Here is a 23161-nt window from a genome sequence, read left to right as displayed (position 1 = left end):
AGGAAAAATAACTCGGAAAGTTGTAACTGAAATTTTCCCTGGAGTTATGTAACTGCCAGCTGATGCGGCATGCAAATCAGACTGAGCCAGTAGTGTTAGTAATCACAAGTGTGCACTGAGGTCACAGTGTTCCAGTTTTTTGCCCAAAGTGAATGTAAACCGTTCAGCAGCACAATGTTGGAGGATAGAATACCTTTTATTAAAGTGCGTTTCTTTATGTCATTATACTTATCAATGTGCCTTTTTAATTGATTTTGGCCTAAGCATGTGCTTCTGCTTCCAAGTGCATATGTCTTAGAAATAAAATCCAAACTATAAAAAAAATACAAATTAAAAATAAGTTGCTGAATTATTTTAGGAATAAATAGGAATGCATCTGAGGAAATCTGTGCTTTTTTGCTGATAGTTAGACTAGATGATTGTAGGAGTTCTCCATAATCTATGCCATTTAACCACTTGTTTCAAGGCATCGCTTCATTGGGCTTTCTGGTGAAGGATAAGTTTCTGTGTATTGTGTGTACTTCTGAGGTCAGTGGGAGGTTGGAATACTCCAGGAATTCAGTTTTCTGAAATAAGAAATACTGTTGTTTTTAAGACATAGGTGAAACTTACCAATTTCAAAATGTCATCAGTCAAACGCTTGGTTTATGCAGTCATCCATTTCTTGAGAGAGCAGAGTCAGATGGATTCTTTCACTCCAGATGAACAAGAAAGCTTGGAAGGTAAGTGGTAAAGGTACTAATATAGGTATACGTACCCATGTGTTAAATTGCTTGATGTGTATTATCATAGAAAGTAATTGGGGTGACCTAACTGAAACTGCCACCAAATATTATCTGTGAATAAGGTCATGATCTTAATATTCCGGAGATTATTAATTTTGAAACATCTCTCATTTTATAAATGTTCTAAAGTTACAAAATTACCTTAATTTTGAGCAACAGATACTTTGAATCACATCAACTAAAGCAGTGCTATAGTGCAGACTCTGGTAATGATTTGTGTATGTGTCCCACAAATTTTTGCCTGCTGATTCTTTTTCTTTTTACCTTTATGTCTGGTTTCTTTCTGCATTTTGTGTCTTATAGTAGCCGTGCTGGCCATGGAGGAAGTAAAACAATTACCGTATATTGGTTTTGATATCTAGGAAGAAGTCCTGTTTCATACTTGCAAGAATTCCATGTAATTTATGAGTGAAGGCTAAGAGATCCTAAGAATATGGAAAATAAAATAAATGCAATAGTTCTCTTTCACTTGAATAGTGATTCCAAAGAGCACATGGCAGTGAATTTTTTCATTATGGTACAGTTTCTATTACACATCCAAGCCCATCTATCTGTAGACATAGCTACAGAAAGGTGGACTTCTGTGTGTATTCCTCTGTTGACAGACATTCATTAAATCTTTGTAACTTCATAGTATCTGTCTTTATCCTTCATATTGCTCTTACGGCTTTTCCCTAATTCCTGGAGACTTCATGGCAGGTGGTATCACATTGTGGAATTAAGCAAGAGAAGAACAAAAACTCTTAATTCTGCAACGAGGTTTTCATAACATCTATTTAAAAGACCTTTGCACTGTTTCAAGCAGTCGTTGGTTGTATGATTCAACCAGAGGAGGAATTTGGAGGTAAGAGGGGGAAGTCTAGGACCAGCAGTGCAATAAACAACATCCAGGCAGTTGATCACTGAGTTATCTGAAATCTGAGGTGTGGAGAGTAGACTTTCCTGAGCTGCAAAGCAAGTCCTGCATCTCAGAGGCATAAACTTAAAAATATAAACCTGGAGTGTGCTTCCTTCCAGTGTCTACTGGTTTTACAGTGTAGTTGTTCACTAACATAAGCAAGCAAGAAAGTTTTATAACATGGTATTCAAAGGATACTCCCAAAAGAATAAAAGCCAAAAGGCTGGGTTTTACATCAGAGCCTGGAGGATTTTGTACATTTGAAAAGTGGTAGTCATCTATGAATATAACCTGCATCAGGTTATGCTGATGAAAGAAAGCAATGTTTTTGGAAATCCTATCATGAGAAATTATGAGTATCCCCCTTGTTTTTATAATAAAACTGATAAACGTTGAGTTATGACTGAACATTTACCTGATAACATGTCTCAGAGCAGCCTTAGCCAATGTCTGTATGAAGGAATCAACCATTTTAAGTTTCTCTTTTCTGAACAAAAAATATTCTAAAACCTCAGTTGTGCTTAAATGTTGATGTAAAATATACCATTTTAATACAGATATGAAATACTAATTTTAGAGCTATAACCTGCCAAAAGCATGGTACCATATGCTATGTGTTAGAGGATAGGAGGCGGGCATTCTGAAGAATTCACTCATCTGAGTTGTGCAAAATATCTTCAGTGCATGTGGAATAGCAATAGCCCAAGTCACGCCCACTGAAGTGTTTAACGTTAGGTGGAGACATAAGGGTTGAAAAAATGTGTTGTTTTTCGTTGGTACCTTGTGTACGTACTTGATGTCTATGAAAAGATAAAATACTGTATGATTAAGTGTCTATGCCAAGACGTGATTTAAACAATTCCCATTCCCTACAAAACAACAAAAAGAACTAGTACATTACAAATCAAATTGACACTTTATCAAAATAGAAGTCTAGCATGTATTCAAACTCCATTTATATTGATAACCTGCATTCCGCCTATTTGAATTATATAGCAATGTCAATAACAATGTACGTTTCCTCTAGGAACTTTGTACTTGCATGATGTAAAAAAAAAGCCTTAATTTGAGAAAGCAGAGTAATCGGAACATAGACTGGAGAAATATACTCCCCTACAAACTAGGATCTAAAGCAGTGATATGGATCTCTAGTAGTTAATGTTCAACCCTACTGTATGAACTAGACTTCACTTCTTCCGAGTTATATTTTAGACAATATGTTTAAAAGGCTGTTATTTCTCTTCCCTGTTTACAATTTCTGGGTTTTTTTTCCTTTCTATACACCTGTTTCTGTGGGAGTAAAGCAGAAACTCCCTACAATGTGCACAAGGCTCTGATTTCTTTTTTCTTACTTCTAAGATCAATGTACCACAATGAATTTCTGTAGGGCAATGTTTCCAAAACAGTGTAATGCACCCATTAAGGCATGGGATACACGTAATACTTGAGATGGGGAAGGTTATATGTTAGATGAAGTAAGATGATGCCGTGTACTAAAGGGGCCTCAGCAGCCCAATTAATATTCATTATTCAGTGATCAACAGCCTGCATGTCTGCTGTAGTGCCTTGATGTTGCTTGCAGCTTGTGCCTGGACAGCAAAAAGTCCTGGGGATGCTGAGCTGGCCTCCAGCATAGCCTACGTGCTCCTGGTGCCAGGTAGTAGGTGTTTGTGTGAGCTCCAGCTCTTCAGCAGGGAGGTAGGTATCTGTACGGGTTTGCAGGGTGGTCAGTATAAGCTTTAGCAACTGCCTAGGCCCTGAAAGTGTCTGTGATGGTGGAGGGAGTAGGGAGAGCAGATAACTTTGGCACGGTGCAGCAAGTCTTTTGCAACTTACTGAGATACCGAGCTTGCGACAGTCCATCACTTTGATAATGCGATAGCGAGATGCTGGCCGTCCAGTCTCCTGAGATACTTTCCAGCAAAAACAAGTCTTCACTCCTTTGACTTTACTAGAGTCAGGTTTTTATGTCACATTAAAACAGGGTAGTTTTTGATCTTGTCACAGCTTAATACATCTTCCGATTTGGAAAAGTTTCTGCTTTGGCTATGTTTATTTTTACACAGGTTTCTATTGTTGGCTTGCACGTTAACCGGTGGCTATTACTCTAAACTATGGATTCACCCCATAAGAGCCTCTGATTTTGTTATACCTGTGATAGATAGATTATAAGGATTTTAAATTCCATGTTTCAGGTAAAGCAGAAATGTGGGAGTTCACTGTAACAACTGATTGCTTCATGGAAATGCTTACTAGTAATAATACTATAATCAGGATTATTTTGTTTAAGTATAATTGGCACTGCTGCACTTTGCCAAAATTTCCGGTATGATAGAGAGTTGGTGTCACAGCCTTGAGAAAGATAAAGGAGGGGGTTGTATTTTAAATATATGCAAAACTGTAAATGAGGTAAGGCATTCAGAAAAGGGAATGCCTTTACGTGAAAATAAGTTTGAGGGGAAAATTGGTAAGTATACTATGGTAAGTGGCTTCCGATTAGGTCATATAAGGAAAAAATTAGATCTCTTCAAAGTTTTACTACTTATTTTACAAGTCTAATTTTTCCCCCTTTCTCCCAGCTGTGCTGTAGAAAATAGTCTCCTCAAACTGGCCTTACTGTTGTTAATTTTCAGTAATTTTACTTTTTTAATTTTGTGTCAGTGTTCAGGTTCATTATAATGCAAATAAGAATTCAAATTATATTTACTATATAAATACTGGACTGAAATTCCAATTTAAATTCTAAGACTCAGTTTTTACTGATACTTAATTTGAATTCAGCTACTCCTGGTTATCTATAGTTCAAGTTAAAACAGACATTTTTTCTGTTCAAACTAGACTTTACAAAGATTCTTCTTTGTTCTTCCTTGATTTTCAGTCTAAAATGTTTAGATGATCTACCTTAATAAAAACATTCTGCTAGATTCTCAAGATGATAGGGAAAATAATGATATAACTCAACGTACTATAATTAACAGAATAAATATATAGAGAGAATTTTATATAGTAATTGTCATTGATCTTCTCTTGACTAAAAATATGTGAGGATATTTAAAACTTAATTTAGGTATTTGGCTCTACTTTTTTTAGAATTGCTTATTGTATGTGTAGTTGCATTATTGCAGGTTTGGGAGGGCCATTTAATCCTTACACAACAGAACATGTGAAAGAATACTGCAAATTTTTTTTATTAATAAAAGGCTATTAATAAAGGCTTGTGATTAATGAAGCATTTTATTATAAACAGTGTCTTCAAATGAATATATTTTGTTCAAAAAAGATAAGAGTAATGATTATCTTGCATTTATTCTTTACAGTAAAGATTAGACTTTTTCTTCCAACTATTGCTGGGGCTCTGAGCAACCTGATCTTGTTGAAGATGTCCCTGCTCATTGCAGGGGGGTTGGACTAAATGGCCTTCAAAGGTCCCTTCCAACCCAAACTATTCTATGATTCCAGGATTCTATTATGCCACACAAGTATATGGCAGTTACGGTGTTTTGAAGTGGAGTGTGTGACACTTGCATAGTTGTATTATGAATTGTGGTACTTTTGTTAAATGCTCATATTCTCATATTCCCACATTATTTTTAAAAAAGGCATTAAGTGATTGATAGAATTGAAATAAAAGATTTAAATTGGTTTAAGAATAATGGCCAATCTATGTATGGATTCTGTATAGCTTATACTATATTTAAGCATGTCAATTCTATGAGGATCAGGTAGCCTCCCTTTATTTTATGGTAATGTTCCAAAGAGCTGCTTTTACTATCTGACTAAGAAAGTGAATCACAGCTTTATCAATAAATTAGTGAAATTACACTTCTATTGAGAAACTGTTGACTTACATTTTTTATTTTTTCTCATGTAAGTTGCAATTCAGTGTCTGGAGACTGTGTTTAAAATTAACCTGGAAGATACTCATCTTGCGCCTCCACAGCATTTGATAGAAATGTTCACAAATTCTTTTCACAAGGTAAGAATTTAACTTTGATTTTACAGTTACTCTGGCAATATGTGCTATTTCATATTGTATACACAACCTTAAAGTGCTGTATAGGTCAAAACAATGTGGAAACTTAAGGAAAACTTGTGAAATGTCCATAAAAACTAGCAAAATGAGAATCTTTTGGGACAGTGGGAGGAATTAATTTCAGCTAGACAAGGACAATTCCATATAGAAAATTACTGAACAGTGGATGTCTGATGCTCACTTGAAGGATTTTATCATTCAGTTAAGCTTTTTGCAATTCCCAGAGATAAATGTCTGCAAAGTGCTTGAGGTCATTAGCAGTTTGCTGATGCTTCTTGCTCCCTTCTGGAAATAATTTAGTTGTTCAGTTTTAAAAACAAGTCCATGAACACTAACCTTAAAATGAGAACTTCAAAAATGTGTACTAATTATATGTGTTATCTGGGATCCCTAGTCAGCAAGGACAGCAACCACCAGGATGGCAAATAGGAGAGTCAGAAGTAAGAAAACCAAGACTGTAGAGATGTATCAGCAATCTTCCCCTTGACTTCCTTAAAATGGGTGGTGAGCCAGTTTTTTTTAGCACTAGAAAGCAAGCAATCTTTCTCTTCTAAGCATACTTTAGTGTTGTTTAGTTCTTTCATATTTCTTGTGCACTACAGAAGGTCTGGTTGCTGCCCAGGATGAAGGAAGTTTTAATAAAACAGGGCTTACTTTTTAATAAAAAAAATCTTGGTTTGTTTACATACAGAATGACTTGCTGCCTCTCTCAGATTCATTACCAGAGGATGTTGAAAAGGCTGACCAACTGAAGGATGAAGGTTTGTAATAAACATAGGAGTGAACATCTAGGGCTTTTGTTAAGATTTTTGGGTTATCATGGATAGTGATAGTATAGCAGCTGGGCAACACATGCCCCACACAAAAACTTAAGCTTATATATTCTCTGGTGGTTGGTATGTTGTAAGAGGGCTAAGTGATTTGCTCCATCTGGGGTTTAAGAAAATACAGTCTATTCTCTCCCTGGCACAGGAGGTTGCTTAAAAACTAACAGATAACACACGAAGTCCTGGGTAACATTCCTGAGTAGTAGAAGCTCTAAAGAATGAACAGTTATTGTTTGGTATTTTGTAGATTTCTCTGTTTGTCCATTGAATTTCTATGTAAGTTTCTACTTTATATTGAAAAGGTTATGTGATGTCAAGGATTATGTGCTAGCTGAATACTAAAACATTGGTAAAAAGCTGATCCAGCTGAAGCCAATGGAAAAATTCTTGTGAATTATTAGTGTTACTATTTCACATATGTGAAATAATTTGTGTGCTCTATAAAAATCACAGGAAAGCCAGTTGTTTAATTGCCCTTTGATAGATGTTATTGCTGTTACATGAGGAAAAGCAGCTGTACCATAGAAGTCTTCACTAATGCTACCTAAGGAGGAATGCATTTCATTTCCATCCAAAAAAAAAAGGGGAAAAAAAGGCAGCATGTAGCACTGCTAACTGATATGCATTGTCATCAGGGGGATTGATGCTGTATAAATTACATTTTTTAATGACCTGTTGAGTTTTCAAATATTTCAGCTATGTGTCTGACAGACAACATAGCTATATGTCATATAGATATGTTGTCTGTATTGTTGTGTATATATAGATATATCTATATGAGATATATGAGATATATAGTATGTCATGCATGGCATATTTATATGTCATATATATATCTATGTAGATATATAGATACACATATATGTCATATAGATATATATCTATATGACATATAGATATGTCATATCTATATCAGATATGTCAGATACATGTTTATAGAAAAAACAAGGAGGTTTCTAATTGCAAGGCAGATATAATCCTCTCAAAAATTTCAGGATAATTATATGGAAAAAGTTCTACTGTTTTTGAGAATTATTTCCATGTCTGTCTTGCCTTAGAACTGGTAATCTGTAGTCATGAATGGAGTCCATTACTGACTTGGAAAGTGAGTTTTCCTAATTTTTGAAGTTGCTCATTATCTGTTTAATTCTAAGGGTAAGAGCTCAAACAAGGTTAGGTCACAAGTGAAAATTAGTTCCTAAGTTGTAACATACCTGCTGTGCATGCTGGCTTTTCATTTTTCTATCTCTTACTGCCAGCTCATGGAAAGTGAAGAATACCTGTAGTATGGTTATTGGACTGTAGGGATGTCCAGCATTTTCCAGGTGTGGGTGTGATAGCAATGCCTGTTTTAAATCTGTGACTTCTGTCTTGTCATCTGTCAGCCCACAGGGGTTTGTGAAACAGACTGAGGAAATGAAATTAATGTGTGCTATGTGTTAGTCTTTGTGAGTGTTACTAAAGCAATTCCATGTCTCTACTGAGAAAAATTAGATCTAAACTTCAACAAAGGGCCATTTAAAGTGTCAGCTATTAGGGGCTTTAGTAAGCAGTTTGGCACTGCTTGAAATGCCTCTGGTTAATTTCCCATAATAAAATTAAAACTTCCTGCACTGTTTTCTAATGCTGCTCTGTCATATTAATCCTCCTCATTTTCACACATGTATTATCTGTTACCACTGTCATGCTTTTCAGTTATGAGTATTTTCTGCCCTGAGTTAGGGAGATAAATTGGATAACTTGGGGAAGTCCGTTTGACCCATATCTTCTGTAATACTGTAATTCTATAACTCTGTCATTTCCTCATTTCTCTCTGTATGTCCCTACCAATCCAGTAATTTCCCACACTTTCATGGCCACCAGCCTGCTCCTACTCTCCTCTCAAACCAGCCCTAGTAACTGTAGAAACTGGCTAATGAATGGCAAAACAAAATCAGGTAGCTGAGCTTTCTTTCTTGGTGGTTATAAAACCAGGAAGTAATATACCCTCCAGACTAATAAATATTTGAATTTAAATATTTACTGGCCTACCCTTGTATATCACTTGACACTTTGGCTTAATACGAGCTATGTAAGAGCACAGATGGTGTGCAGGGTTGTATAGTGTAACAGTGGCTTGATCCTAAAAAGATCTGGGTATTACCACAGTATAAATTATAACAAGAGGTAGTATTTTCATTATAGAGGACACACATTCATAAGTATAGCCATTTGTGGTTTTTTTTTTTTTGTCTTAAGAATTTTTGTCTGGCATTAAAATAAGATATTACAGTTGATTTTTCTTTTGACCTGAATTGCTTAATCTCAGCAGAAATAGTAGGTCTAGCTATTTTTCTGCTTTCCTTTAACCGATTTTGAGCTGGTGAGAGAGAGCAAGAAAGGTACACACTGATACTAGTTTCAACATAACTCTGTACCCCAGGTCATCTTTAGTTCAGAGCAGTATCAGAAATTCCAACTTTGATAGTCATTGATGGCAGTTTTGTTTAGAGAAATGTTAACTGCTACAATCTCATTGTGTGCAGCTAACTTGCAAGTCTTCTATCTGACAACAGGTTTTAGTGTACAGACCTTTACCTTAGATCAAAGGAAAGGTGTAAGATGGTGGGCCTGTAGAAATGAGACAGGTATGGTTACATTCTGTGTGTATTTTGAAGGTATACATGCAATTACAGTTTCAGTTTGCAGCAGCGAACTGGCAGCAGTTACTGACTATGATTACAGTCTAGTATATCACTCTTCACTGGGAAGAACCTTAATGATATTTAGTTACTTAAATCTGGTTACTGACTATGATTACAGTCTAGTATATCACTCTTCACTGGGAAGAACCTTAATGATATTTAGTTACTTAAATCTGGTTTTGTTTATGAAGCTCTCATGTTCACAAACAAATGCAAGTATAGTTGTTTTCAGTTAGTACAGGCACCTAGGACTGCTTGCTCCACAGTCTTTTACTTTCTGTCAGTGACAAAATGTTGCACTGACTGAACTTTTCCAGCCTTTGTTTATGCAGTTACCTACATCTGTAGTAACCTGTTGATCTATCCCTTCTCGCGCTTATTTTGAGAGAGGATTGAGATATTTTGCCAAAATACAAGAAAGTCAGTGTAAGTCTATAATTTTCCTGAAAATTTCTTGACATTTCTGGGAAACCAAGGCTTCTGTAGGATCTAGCAGGCCAAAGATCTGTACTTGCAGGACCAGGGACAACTCATGCTTGGGCACTCTGAACTAGGACTTTTTCTCTACTATTCTGTCACCGGGAAAGAAAGAAACTACCAGGACTGCCAAGAATGTGTAAGGTATCTTTTGTTTTGAAAGATCTTACTCCAGAATTTTCTTTCCATAGAGAAGTTGTATTTCTCTAGTTTTTTCACTTCATTAAAAAACATGAAATATGAAACTTCCTTATAGAGTAGAAGTTCTGAGCTTTGTTGGTGGGAAATGTTACCTCTGAATTATTTTAGATTGCCTGTGCTATTCACACTTTTCATTATCTTAATGAATGAAGTATGTGGCATCACAGAAGTGGTGTTTATGTGCTTATTTTTGCTTTTGTTTGATTATCAGTGTTATGTGGATAGTTTCAAGCAAGTTGTTGGGACGTGTGAGAGAATGAGACCAAAAAGAATTAACATATAGGGTATTGGATTGTGAGGCTTGCAAAGATAGTTAACTGAGGCTGATAAAACTACATTAGAGTGGAACTGCAATTACAATTACACTTCTCAACAAAGTGACCTTTGCTTAACAATAGAAACTAGCTGGAAAGTATGAAATAGCAAGATGAGAAGGAGAAGATTTATGTGGTGGACTACAATGTACATAATAAACCTTGTAGATATTTCTATGTGCATTATTCCATGCCAATTCTGTTTAAAAGAGTGTATCTCAAAAAAGTGCAGTCATAACTACCTTATGTAGATGCTATAATGTGTCTGCTCTATTTCTTTCATACATAGCACTGTATCTCTTAACTACTTAAGAGCTTTTTATAATTTATTTCAGGTAATAATCATATGAAAGAAGAAAATTATGGTGCTGCAGTGGATTGTTATACTAGGGCTATAGAACTGGATCCAAACAATGCAGTCTATTACTGCAACAGGTAAAAACAAAATAATGCATACTTTTCATTCCCAACATTCATTAACATTATTTTAAAGATAAATTATGATGTAGATCAAAACAACATGAGGCTAGAAACCCTCACTATTCAGAAATGTATCATGTTAAATTTGTAAAAGATCTAAAGCAAGCATGACCTTGTTCAGCATATCTGTATCAGTTAAAGGTGTAATATGGGCTTACAAATTACTTGTGACACTTGAGATCAGGTTTTGTTAGGTTAGGTTGTCTATATCAAATCATAACATAGGCTGAGACTCCCAGTGTGCTGAGCATTAAGAGCCTTTTTTCCGAGTGGTCTAGTGACTCAGCTGCCATCTCTATCTCCCCTAGTATTGACTTTCCCTGGAAGAAATATCATCCATGTGGGGTCATCATCATCATTTTTGAGATTTCAAGCATTGCATAAATACTCTGCATTTTTATGCCTGACCTGTTGAAAAATAACAAGGCTGTTGCTGTAGCTTCATTGTATAATGTAGTCTTCACCATAGTGAAGACATAGTGACGAGGGAGCAGGTGAAGTCTGGAAGGGCATGTTAACCCAGTAGCAGAAGTATGCTCTTTTGGTATACTTCTCGGAAGACCAGCATAGGAGCAAAGGCCATATACTCTATGAGCCCTGCTGGAACTAGCCTGCCTCTAAAGCCACCCTGCTCCACACTCTTCAGTGCCTGTGTTACCAGAAGGATATATTAACTTAAGTGCTGTCAAGCACTTGTTGTGGCACCGTACCCAGTGGATTTTTCTGTTTTTGGAGCTGTGCTTCCATTACTCTTGAGTTTACCTTGTGATAAATATAGGTGAAAGATTCAGCGTTTCGTGGCAAGCATAAAGTGAAAGGAAATACACAGTTTGCTATATTTTATTATATAATATATAATATTTTACGTCTTTAAGATGGCAGTTCAAAGTGTAAGTCATCCTTTTTCCTTGAGAAAACAGATCACATGAATGACTTGAGGTATAAAATGGAAATACAAGACCAAATTCAAAAGCCTCCCAGATATCACTGAAAGTTTCCTCAGAATAATGGCTTAAACACCAAATCTGTAATTGGCAAGAGTAGAAATACTTCACTCTATGTGTTACATCATCATATACCGTATTTGAGAGGACCAAAATAAATCTTCATGTCAGTAAGCACAGTACTATGTGAAGTTATTTAAAAGAAGACATGCAGTTGCTTGGAGTTTTGTGGGTGATGCAGTATTTGAATAAATATAGGCCTTACTCTTATCTTTCTTAAGCTAGCTTGGGAGCAGTGGAGATGTATTGCCTGCAACAATACTGCTTTTTAATCACGACAGTGAGAAAAAGAGAGAACTGAGATGCCCTCAAAGTTTTAACTGGCCATATGAATTTTTTGTAAATATGGAAAAAACATGTTCTGTTCAAACACACGAGAGACTAAGCATTGTCCCCAGCTTTTATTCATGTACCTTCACTGGCATCTATGGAGTTGGACAACTGTTAAATATTTAAAAAAGAACAGTCTAAATATTTAAAATATATAAGTAGTCCCATTCAGAAGAGTTTTCAAAGTCAGAAGAAACCATGCAATTTGGGGGTTATCACAGGAGAAAGGATTGAATATAGTAGTGATTGTAGCATCTAGCATTCCTAATAAAAAAGAATAATGCTTTATGCAATGGAAATATTGTAATTTCTGCTGTAGTTTTTTAATAAAGGAAGATAGAGTGTTTTGACACCTTTCAAACTGGGGAAGTTTTGATTATTAATTTGTTCCAATGTCGTTTTTAATTTGGGCAAGTCTTTAATCTTACTGTATAAATGTCCATGACATTTAGTATTTTCTGGTATAGAGATGCAATTGTAATTTAGCAATTCAGAGATTATTGAGAAATGTTACCCTGATGTATCTGCAAGCATGAGTTGTCTGCTAAAAAACTGAGCATTCCTTTGAGCAGCAGTAAGACCACACTTCTTGGTGGAAAATGCCAGTTGTATAAAATACTTCGTCTTAATGATTTTCTGTAAACTACTACTTAAGAGTTTCACTTCTTGTAATAGGTTTTATGATGTATTTTGTGCATAGTCCTGTGCTCTAAACAGGATCTAAAACAGTTCCTCAGAATTATTTATTGTGTCCTCAAAGGCGAGTGTGTGTTCTCCAAAGCCCTAGTCTAGCAATGCACTTAAGCACGTACTTAATTCAGAACATTTGCTTGTCCTACTTAATTGAGGAAAGCTGAGGCATTGCCTAAACAGTGAATGAAAAGTCAGTAAGATTAAACAAGTCTAAAGTTTGTCATGGACATGTGAATATCTAAGCGTGGGGTTTTTTCTTTATTGATTTTTGACAAAGCTCTCTCCCTTCCCTCCCATCTTCCTTTTAGGGCTGCTGCTCAAAGTAAGCTGAACAACTACAGTGAAGCAATAAAGGATTGTGAGAGAGCCATAGCAATAGATCCAAAGTACAGCAAAGCATATGGGAGAATGGGGTAAGCTAATACAAATCTGAGTAAACACTGAAAACCCAAGCATAAATCGCCATAGATTTTCTGAAATAAGTGGAGCAAGGTTGTTTTACTTAGCTGACCTTCTTGTTCTGAAAGTGTAGCAATTTTCTGAAGATGACCCAATCAGGCTGTCAACTTTAAGTTTTATGTATGTGGTTGATCTCAGCATTTTCATGTACGATTTCATCAGTTTGCAAATTTTTTTTCATTCAGTTTATCAACTTTGCAAATTTAGTTTAGAAAGTCATGATGTTATTTTTTTCTACCTCCTACCTAGTTACGAGTAGTCAAAATTATGCAGTTGGAACAGTGAATCTGCTAATGATGCTGTTAGAGAACAGAATCCTAAAATTATTGGGGCTTCATACTAGAAGGAATAGAGGCTTAGTGTTTCTGTTCAATAGCTCTTTGGAAGCAGATATTTTAGCAAGACTAAACTATGTCTCTCTGGTAGTTTTTCTCAGTCATGTCTGAGAGATTAACAGTATAGCCTCTTTAGGCTGTGGGTCTGATTAAGTGCTATCTGAAAAAAATGTCAGGAATGTTCTGAATGGGATATTTACTTGAGTGAAGGGACATTTTTTCAAGATGTGTAGCTTTGCATTTTCAATAATCAAACATGTTGTGGGTGTGAGCTGAATGCTTTATAAGGCTTTTGAGGTTGTATCTATTCTTAGTAAATTAAAAAATGCATGAGATTGTTCATTGGGTCAGCTGGCACAAAATGGCCCATGTCCATGTTACTAAGATCTAGTTTGCAGTATGGAGTGGCCACATGCAAGGACTGCCTATTGCTAAATTGTGTTCTGAACCATGCCCCAAAATTGTCTGGGATAATGCTTGTTTGCCTGGGACAAAACCATGCCAGGGGGCATTTATTTAAGATGATGGCATTCGATCACTTGAAAACTTTCCATGATACAGTTTATTTTGCTAATACAAATGTAGCATGACTTTTCAGATGACTAATTCACTTTGGCATTTTAGGGACTGTTGAATTGGTTTTGTCCTCTTGAGATCATTTCTTCCTATAGCACAACCTGAGATCTCTAATTGGAAATTAGAGGTTATTTTAGAGTTTTGTGTGCAAGACCAGTGTGCCTTTTGATACATAATGTAAGTGGGATCATTCTCGGGCAATCAAGCTGCTCTTTTTTTGATTGTATGGTTGTTGTGATAGCGGATATATTTTGAGCTACAAGCCATTGCTTAACTTACCAGATGGATATAATAATACATTTGGCATAGGCTGAATGAGAAAACAGTGCTTGTTTAGAAATAACTGAAAAAAACCCAAGTGCAGAAACCACCTTCTCAACAAAAAATCCTTATAAGAAAGCTGTGTTTTCTGCAGGATCTGACAGAAACTGGTTGTAGGTCATAGAAAGATGCAGAAGTGCCACAGAAATAAGCAGAGATGGGAGCCATGTAGACAGTTAAATTGAGACTTCCAGCATGACCCTGAGAGACTACTTGTCTGGGTAGGAATTGTGAGCAAAGAAACTGTTGCCCACTGTTTTGACTTGTACTGTGTTCCAAGAAGCCCAATTTTACATACTTTCTCTGTAAAAAAACACGATTGCATCACAGAAACACCAGATTACATTTCTTGTCTGGTCAGAAACTATTTTGGCAAGTTAATGGGCCAAAAGGGAGAATGTTTTTAATGGGAGTAACTGTGTTAAGAGAGAAAACATCAATATTGTGTGGGTTCCTCCAGAAGCATTACTGGAAAATCCTGGAGTTTCATACCATTATTAAGTTCATCATCACTGAGTAATGACTGTCACTGATGTATCTAACACACTGAGCTCTCTTGCCCGAGATAAAAGACTACGTCTGTTAGTGAGTATTAGCACAGGCTTATCAACACAGTCTGTGTAGCTCAGCACATACCAAAGGGTGACTGGAGTACTAAATAGCTGAATGTGGGTTACACAGTTCTTTCACAAAATTCGGAACAGATCAGTTTAGCTTTGTGATCAGTATAAATTGAAAATACTTAGAATTGAAACTACAACCAGGTGGACTTCTGGACAATCAAAGACAGATGATTGCGTCATCGCTGGAAGTGTTCAAGGCCAGGTTGGATGGGGCTTTGAGCAACCTAGTGTAGTGGAAGGTGTCCCTGCCCATGGCAGGGGGATTGGAACTAAATGATCTTTAAGGTTCCTTCCAACCCAAACCACTCTGTGATTCTGTCATGTTTGGAATGTAGCAGCTAATGGAATTTAAAAAGAAATACCGTTTCAAAAGTAACAGATCTATCCTGTGCTCTCCTGAGCTGCTAGAGAAGAATGATTTTCAAAACATTGGGCAGACTTCCCTGATACAAGGGTTTCTTCCAGCATCTTACAGATGCTACTACTATCCTGTGTAACCCATTTGTCAAGCTGTTGAAGTAGAAGATCTGAAAGGTGAACCATGCACTGATCCTAAGACAAAGATCTATTATGCTGAAACTTGTGGTTCCAGTATTTGGTTTGTTGAAGCTGCAGAACTCATGTTAAGAGTATCTTCACCCTACTTACCAATGTACCCTTCTAAATAATCTCTTGGATCAAAAGGACTGGAAGAAACAGAGTGATTCCTGAGCTTATGCAAAAAATCACGGATGCTGGATCTCTTATGCTCTCAAATACAGACTAAATCACTTGATGATGCCAAGGAGGTTTTAATGAAACTTGCATATATATGGAACAGACAATGCAAGATGAGCTCTTGAAGGATCATCTCTTCTGCAAAAACAAGTACTTGCAAAAACAAGTACTTGCACTAAGCAGTAATAGCACAATAGGAAAACTTGCTTTAACTTAGTGCTCCAGCTAAAAATTAATTGTGAGATACTGTTTTACTTGGAAGAGAGAATGTATCATTATCTTTTGATGGTCACTTATGTTCTACCCAGGATTTCTTTATTTCACATTAGGTTGGCTCTGACCTCAGTGAATAAATATGAAGAAGCAGTTACCAGTTACCAAAAAGCACTGGATCTTGATCCAGAGAATGACTCTTATAAGTCAAATTTGAAAATAGCAGAACAGAAACTAAGAGACATGTCCAGTCCTGTAAGTTAGCTCTGTATCTCTTTATTTACAGTGGTTTTAACTGGAATTTTGTAGTTAAACTTACCTTCAATTGCAATTTGTTTGTAGACTGGAACTGGACTGAGTTTTGACATGGCAAGCTTGATAAACAATCCTGCCTTCATTAGTATGGTGAGTATATTTCAAGCTTTACATTATACTGCTTTTAAAAATGAAGTTTTAAGAACAGCTTTTGTTTAATAACAGGTGGAATTTTAATGCTTATTATAATGGCAATGGTTTCATTATACTGAATTTAAACTTTTCTAAGTCATTTTACACTCAAAACAAGAAGTGAAGCATAGATCTCCTATAATGCCTGTCTTATTTCCAATTGATTGTATCTTATGAACAATGTGCATAGATTAGTTATGCTGTTTATAGATGGCATGATATTAAAACACTTGTCAGCAGCATGGTGAAAATTTCTTTTCTGTTCTCCACATAGCAGTTGAATACAAAGAAGTCACCTCTTAAGAGAATAGCAGTTGATTCAGATGCAGTCTACTCAAGACTAAAGTAACTCTGCTTGGGGAGAACTACCCAAGAGACCTTTCTCTTCTTACTTTTTCAAATTATCCCTGACATCCTTAAGTGTGCAAAGCTTCATGAGATCTGCAAACAATGACTATAAATAACATATAGTGCATTCCTTTACTTGTAGTACAATGGCAAATTGTGGTTTTGTCCCTCAGTAGTTTTTTCTCCAGGCCTGTCTTTCTTAGCTAAACGGTATTAATTTTGAAGAATGGAATGCAAAAAATACTTATTTCCTTTGAGAAGGCATTTAAAAATTTATTCCCCCTCTGGTAGCTTCATTAGGACAGGACATTTCAACCAGTGCTTCCATATGGAAATGCACAGCATGCAAGAGAGTTCAATACATCCGGTCTGCTACTATGGTGCAAATAACAGAGAAAATAGGCAAGGAAGAAGTGACCAAGTTCCCTGATGGTTGTAGTGATTAAATAGCATTGGAACCCTGTGTACCACTTCATTGGCCGCATGACTCAGTCTGCATCTGTCTAGAATCAAAGATGTACTCTTCAATATGGAGCTAACTATGGGGAAAGGTCCCAGAAGATGCCTGGTCAAGTGGATAGAACAGAGGGCATTCAGCCAGGAACAAATGAATTATTTTCCTGTGGTGTAGTTTTTTGTTTTGTTTTGAAGGAAGAAAATTGACTCACTGTCTGACCTTAAGAAAGTTACTTCTAGCCTCCATTTTGGGCCCCTAACCTAGATCAGACTTGTTACTGATGGAAGAAAGAAAATAAAAAATCCTATGCTACCCATAGAATTGACCTGAATTTGACATTTTATATGCAACTGTAGACTAGAGAAAACATATTTTTGAGATATATATATGGAGATATATTGATCAATAAAATGAATAAAATGTATATATATGGTTTTGAACAAGCAGATACTGCATTGTGCCTATTGGTCTAGTATTCATTCAGACATTTATTTCTGTAGAAATTACGTTGCTAACTTTAAAACATCACCTGGTTTATTCTATAGTATCCAGTATCTAGCATATAGTCCATATACACCCTTACACTCTGGTAAAGACAATATAATTTTTGAGGTATCGTAGGAATGAGAAATTTAAGTAAGCTCATGCTTACTACAAAGTAAGAAGATAGGCAATTACCACAGAAGATAAATGTTACCACAGAACCATGCTACAAAGTAAGTCCACGCTCCAGTTTACTCTGCAGTATTTTCTTGCTGTAATCTTAACAGTTTATGCCCAGTAGTAATAGTAGTTGTAAAACTGATTTATCCAGGCTGGGAATCAACAAACTATAGACCTTTCTCCAAAACGCACAATAGAAAACCTTTGTCCTTTGTTTTTTTTTTAAGTTTTCTGGTACTGGGTTTTTATGTTTAATGTTGTCTTGTCATATTTTTCATGTCTGAATCTGTAACCAGCATTTTTTATCTAACATGTAACAAATTGTCTCAGCTTGCTACCCTTGAAATATGTTCCTATAATGATTCTTTTTGCTGGTAACCACACAGCTCTGTCTGCATAAACTTAGCTTAATTTTGTAGTAAAACACAGAATACAGCCTGTGCTTTTGTTGTTGTGGGTTTTTTTTACACTTTTTCCTCAGCGATGCCTAAGTAGTAAATGTGTTATAATTTCAGCTATGTATTGTCTATTCTAGGCAGCAAGCTTAATGCAGAATCCTCAAGTTCAACAATTGTAAGTATTAAAATGGAGTACCATTGAAACAAGTGTCTTCAGGTTTTTGAATTAGTAAGAGAAAAAGTGGATAGTACTGTATTCCTGAAAATGTAATTTTGTATTTGCTTATTGTAAGTAAAACAACTGCAGGTTCTTCTTCTTGCAGCTTATTTCCTCCCAGCAATTCAAAAAAGAACTATGGTTTATTGCTTACTGTAAAGGTCCCTGCATACCCCAATGCCAACACTGTGCTAACTGTTCCAGGATGTCTGGGATGATGTCAAATGCCATTGGTGGTCCTGCTGCAGGTGTTGGTGGCCTGTCAGATTTGTCCAGCCTGATCCATGCGTAAGTGTTATGAATTGCATTGTTTTAACTGTTACGTTTGTAGAAGTATCATTGTGCAACATCTATTTAAAACGGATAGTGTCAAGCCTCTCCCCATTGTATGCCTGATTATTATTAAAACTGAGATCTTGAAGACTTATTTTCCACTATCTTTTTTGTTTGCTTTGTACATTTTCATCAGTTGGAGTGACTAAACTGTGTGCTCAGTTTCATGTTCTAGTTCTTATGCTTTCTCATACTCAAACTTTTAGTTTACTTTCTAAATGCCACTTATTAAAAATGCTCCTTTAAACCTTAAAGTACTCCTACACATGCTTTCAAATTGTCTTGATAAATTTACTACCCAAGATCCCAGACACTAGTTAGAAAAGCTACAGTTTTACTTAGCACAGGTTGCAAAAAGTTCTGCTCTGGCATCCCTCGATTTAGACTAGGAAAGCTTCAGGGAACTCAGTATAATGAGGAGTAGCTCTTACAAAAACCAGACCCAAGCCTTTTATAGTATAATAATGATAATCCATCTGCAGAGTCTGCACAAAAACATGTAATTTGCTTATATGCAAGACCGCTTAAAGAGTTTTTAAGTTTCACGCCTTCAAGGCAGAAGTAATTTATAATTCACATCACAGACAGGAATGTACCCTCACAAAATCAAGGGCTGTTTTCATAAAATACATATGCTACACCTAGATCTGTTGAAATGGTGGCTTTCCTTCAACCTGCACTGTGTCTTAAAGGAGTCTTGATAATTTGCTACTTGGGCAAAATGCAGAATTTACAGAGAAGCCATGCCAGGCTACTCATCAAGTAATGTGTTTTACTTACTTGCTTTTACTAGAAAATCAGTGTTATGCTTATCTTTCACATGGAACTAATCTCACCTATTAATTTAACTCTTAAGCTACAACACTTCTGGAAATGGATCTGTCATTACTTCAGTCATATAAGACATAAAGGTGCAGTCGTATGCTTGCTTTCTACTAATGACGTCTTGCTCACAAGTACGCATTGGCAGCTGCACACTGTATTTCTAGAAAAATTAATGTAAGTAAGTTTGCACTTCAACTACAAGACTAGTTATCTTAAACAACTAGAACAGATCCTCTAAAAACGAAGGGAACAAATCACTGCAGCAGATTTGTTCCTAAATTTTAGTTTTACCAAGTAAGGTAATCCTTTTTCTTCCATGTTACCAAGTAGAATAATAGTCCTGAAGAATGAAAATGAAGATCTGAGGATAATCCTGTTTGGAGGGACTTGAACTTTAACTGTATAAAATCATAATACTACAGATAATCTTGATTAAGATTATACAGCAAGTTATCTTTAGATATAACTTTCATATAATGCACCTTTCAGTTGTATTAGGATATCCTGTTTCCTTACAAATGCTGCTTGTCAGCTTTTTTCATTTCTTGACTTAAAACTGTTCAACACAGGGGGCAGCAGTTTGCACAACAGATACAGCAGCAGAATCCAGAGCTCATAGAGCAACTGAGAAATCATGTCCGGAGCAGATCTTTCAGTGGCAGCACTGAAGAGCATTCCTGACTTAAAGGAGGCATGTGAATTGGAATGGTATATAACCCCAAAATGCATACCATAGTTAGTAGCAAAAGCACCATTGTAACTCTTCTGCTTGAATAGAAGACAGAAAACTCTTTGTGTGTGTTTGCAAACAAGAATAAATCTGTTAAACAGATCTACTGCACATAACTTGGAACATATTGTTTATGTATAGTTACTCCTCTGAAAATTAATACACTAAATAGGTGGTTTATTAAAATCCCTAAGCACATATCCTTTTTGGTATGTGCATTAGATTGATCTCCAGGGCTACTGAGTGGGGAGGAGTTTTGTAGTGGGCTGATCTTGTGTAACAGCTTAATTCTAAAATCCTAGTGTAAAAGGCATGTTAATCTTATGGTGAAAATTACTGCAGTACTCCCTGTCAAATATTTAAACAATAGGTCCATCTGATGTGCTCTTTTATAACGAGCATAAATCAGTGTTGGAGTATAGAGTGTACTTCAGACTAATGCTTGAAAAGTCTGTTGCTTCAAGCCTGGGGAGGGGCTGTCATTAGTAATATGAAATACTTTTCAGCTTCATTGGGCAGGAGGGAGGGTGATGACTGAAATGGAACTTGGCTTGTGAAAGACTATTAAGTTCTAAGCTTTTCTACTGCCATGTATACCCTCAAATAATGATGGTAGCCCTGGAGGTCAGCATTATGGCACTGTTTTCCTAGGCAAACAGTGTATTACATTCCATATGTATGCAGTATTTAACATAAGCTTAAAATTCTTAACTGTAATAAGCTAAAACTGATCCTGTGACTGTACAAGTAACTAGTACTGAAAATTTATCAAAAAATAACTGTATAAGAAAGAAGGATTCTCTTTCTATTCTTGTGTGTTAAATCACTAGCTTAAACAATTAAGGATTTTTTAAGTTTCATTACACGTATCTATCTTAAGTGACAATTATATGGGCAAGTTAAAGATTTTTCCACTATATTACATCTGTTCCTACCCTGGCTTTTCTTGCTCAGTTAATCTTACTCTTTCAGAAACCACTGCTTTTCTGTATTTTTATTATGATAACATTTTTTATTCTGCTTACTGTTGACACTGCTTTCTGGTACAAGGTACACTTGTTTTTACTCCAGGGAGTTCTCACTCACACTTTCCTCTGTGTATCAAAACTAATTTAAGGACCCTGCTTTAAGACAAAGTAACCTTTTCTGGCCAGTTGAGTGGAGAAGGTATGTGGAGGAGTAACAATAGACTCCCAAATGGAGAAATACACAGGAACTCCTGAACCTACAGACATTGTATCTGATTCATCTTGTCAAAAAAAAGCACCTCAGGTAGAAACAAATGCCAAATTTGGGGCTAGGTCATGTACTTTACTCTTAACAAATGCTAGTTATGCATCTATTGTATGAGTCTTCCCCTACTAAAACAGGGGAGGAATGCAGCTGGATCCAAGGAGAAATGAAAAGAATTGAAGAAAACACAAAACCAGGAAATCTGTATTACCATCTGTTGAATAAAGAGGTAAAGTTCAATAAAGCAACTTAAACAACTTTAAGACACTTCATACTTTATTCAGTACGGCTTGCCTACACACAACATTAAAATGCTTTTTAAAATTCTCTATGGAAAGATGCTGTAGCTGCCTTTTTGATGCTGTAGAGATACCTAAGCTTTACATTAAATACATTTCCAAGTAATAGCTTCTGATTTAACATCTGATGACAAGAAAGTCCCAAACAGGATCTATTTTCCAGATTTTCCAGAGGTAGTTCAGATCCTGATTGAATTCAAGAAAACTGCTATTTAAGTTCAGTTACATTTAATAGGACAGGATACCATTTTACAAGAAAGATTGATGGAGGCTGGAGGTGGGCTACAACTACTGTACAAACATTGCTTGGAGTAGTGTGCTGTGTCAGAAGAGAACCTAGCGTATCTCCTGCTACACTTCACAGTTCCTCTTACTTATATCTTGTATTTTCAAGTGCTCAAAGTAGTTTTCCTAACTAACTTTGATAAGGGGAACCAGTAAATCCAGGGTGGACTGGACAGTACTGCACTTTCTCTCACACTCAATTCATCCTTGCTTTGTGACAGCAATCTTCATGTGGTCAGTTACCTTCCTACTTTAAAACAGAAAGAATATTAATAACCTCTTGAGACTTCCTTAAGAACTACAAAATACGGTAATATTCAAAGACTGGCTGTCAAAGTTGTACTGTCAAGTACAAGCCCTATAGCTTACTGGATTTATGGGACAATTATCCCCAAAGTTAAATGTAATGAAGCATTGGTTAATTATCTGAAAACTACTCTTGAAATCATCTTTATAGAGTGATAACTTTCATTCCACGTACTACAATATTGTCATGTTTAGGTTTTACTCCAGTACAGGTAATATTTAACCAGAGTATTTATTAGAACATTGATGGCATTAGCTAACCCTTTAAGAATGTGTTATGACTGGCACAATACTTGTAAACATTCTTTGTTTCTTGTATATTAACAGAAGGGGCTTTATAGCCTAAATAAAAAAACAGTGAAACCAGTAACAGAAGCTGTCATTACATGCTTTTCCATTGAAACCAGGAACAAAGAGATTGTATATACTAAAGTCTCTTTGCCTTGAATAGGCTAGATTGTTTCAGAATCATGCAATATGTCTTAATCACAGGGTGAGAATGGAATTTTTTCCTGTGTAATAACTGCACTTTATTTTGCACTAAATTTTTCATCCTGCTAGAGCAAGTGGTAAACCCCAATCCCCATTAATAGTGCTTTAATTTAAGGTCAATTGCAATTGATCATTCAACTGAGCAAATATGCATTTAA

General features: G+C 36.0%; 1 protein-coding gene across 1 annotated transcript; it reads left to right on the top strand.

Annotated features, from left to right (window-relative positions):
• Window positions 1-622: 622 nt before the first annotated feature.
• SGTB (small glutamine rich tetratricopeptide repeat co-chaperone beta) lies at window positions 623-20339 on the top strand (the record flags this gene model as incomplete). Its single annotated transcript, XM_082012937.1, has 10 exons — window positions 623-722; window positions 5556-5659; window positions 6408-6477; window positions 10555-10654; window positions 13035-13139; window positions 16087-16225; window positions 16313-16375; window positions 18421-18458; window positions 18705-18788; window positions 20228-20339. The coding sequence occupies 10 exons, from the start codon at window positions 623-625 to the stop codon at window positions 20337-20339; spliced, it is 915 nt and encodes a 304-aa protein (XP_081869063.1).
• Window positions 20340-23161: the final 2822 nt, after the last annotated feature.

The sequence above is a fragment of the Phaethon aethereus genome, assembly GCF_964289735.1.
Source record: "Phaethon aethereus genome assembly, chromosome: Z".
NCBI lineage: Eukaryota > Metazoa > Chordata > Aves > Phaethontiformes > Phaethontidae > Phaethon > Phaethon aethereus.
This window is presented reverse-complemented; position numbering and strand designations above follow the sequence as displayed.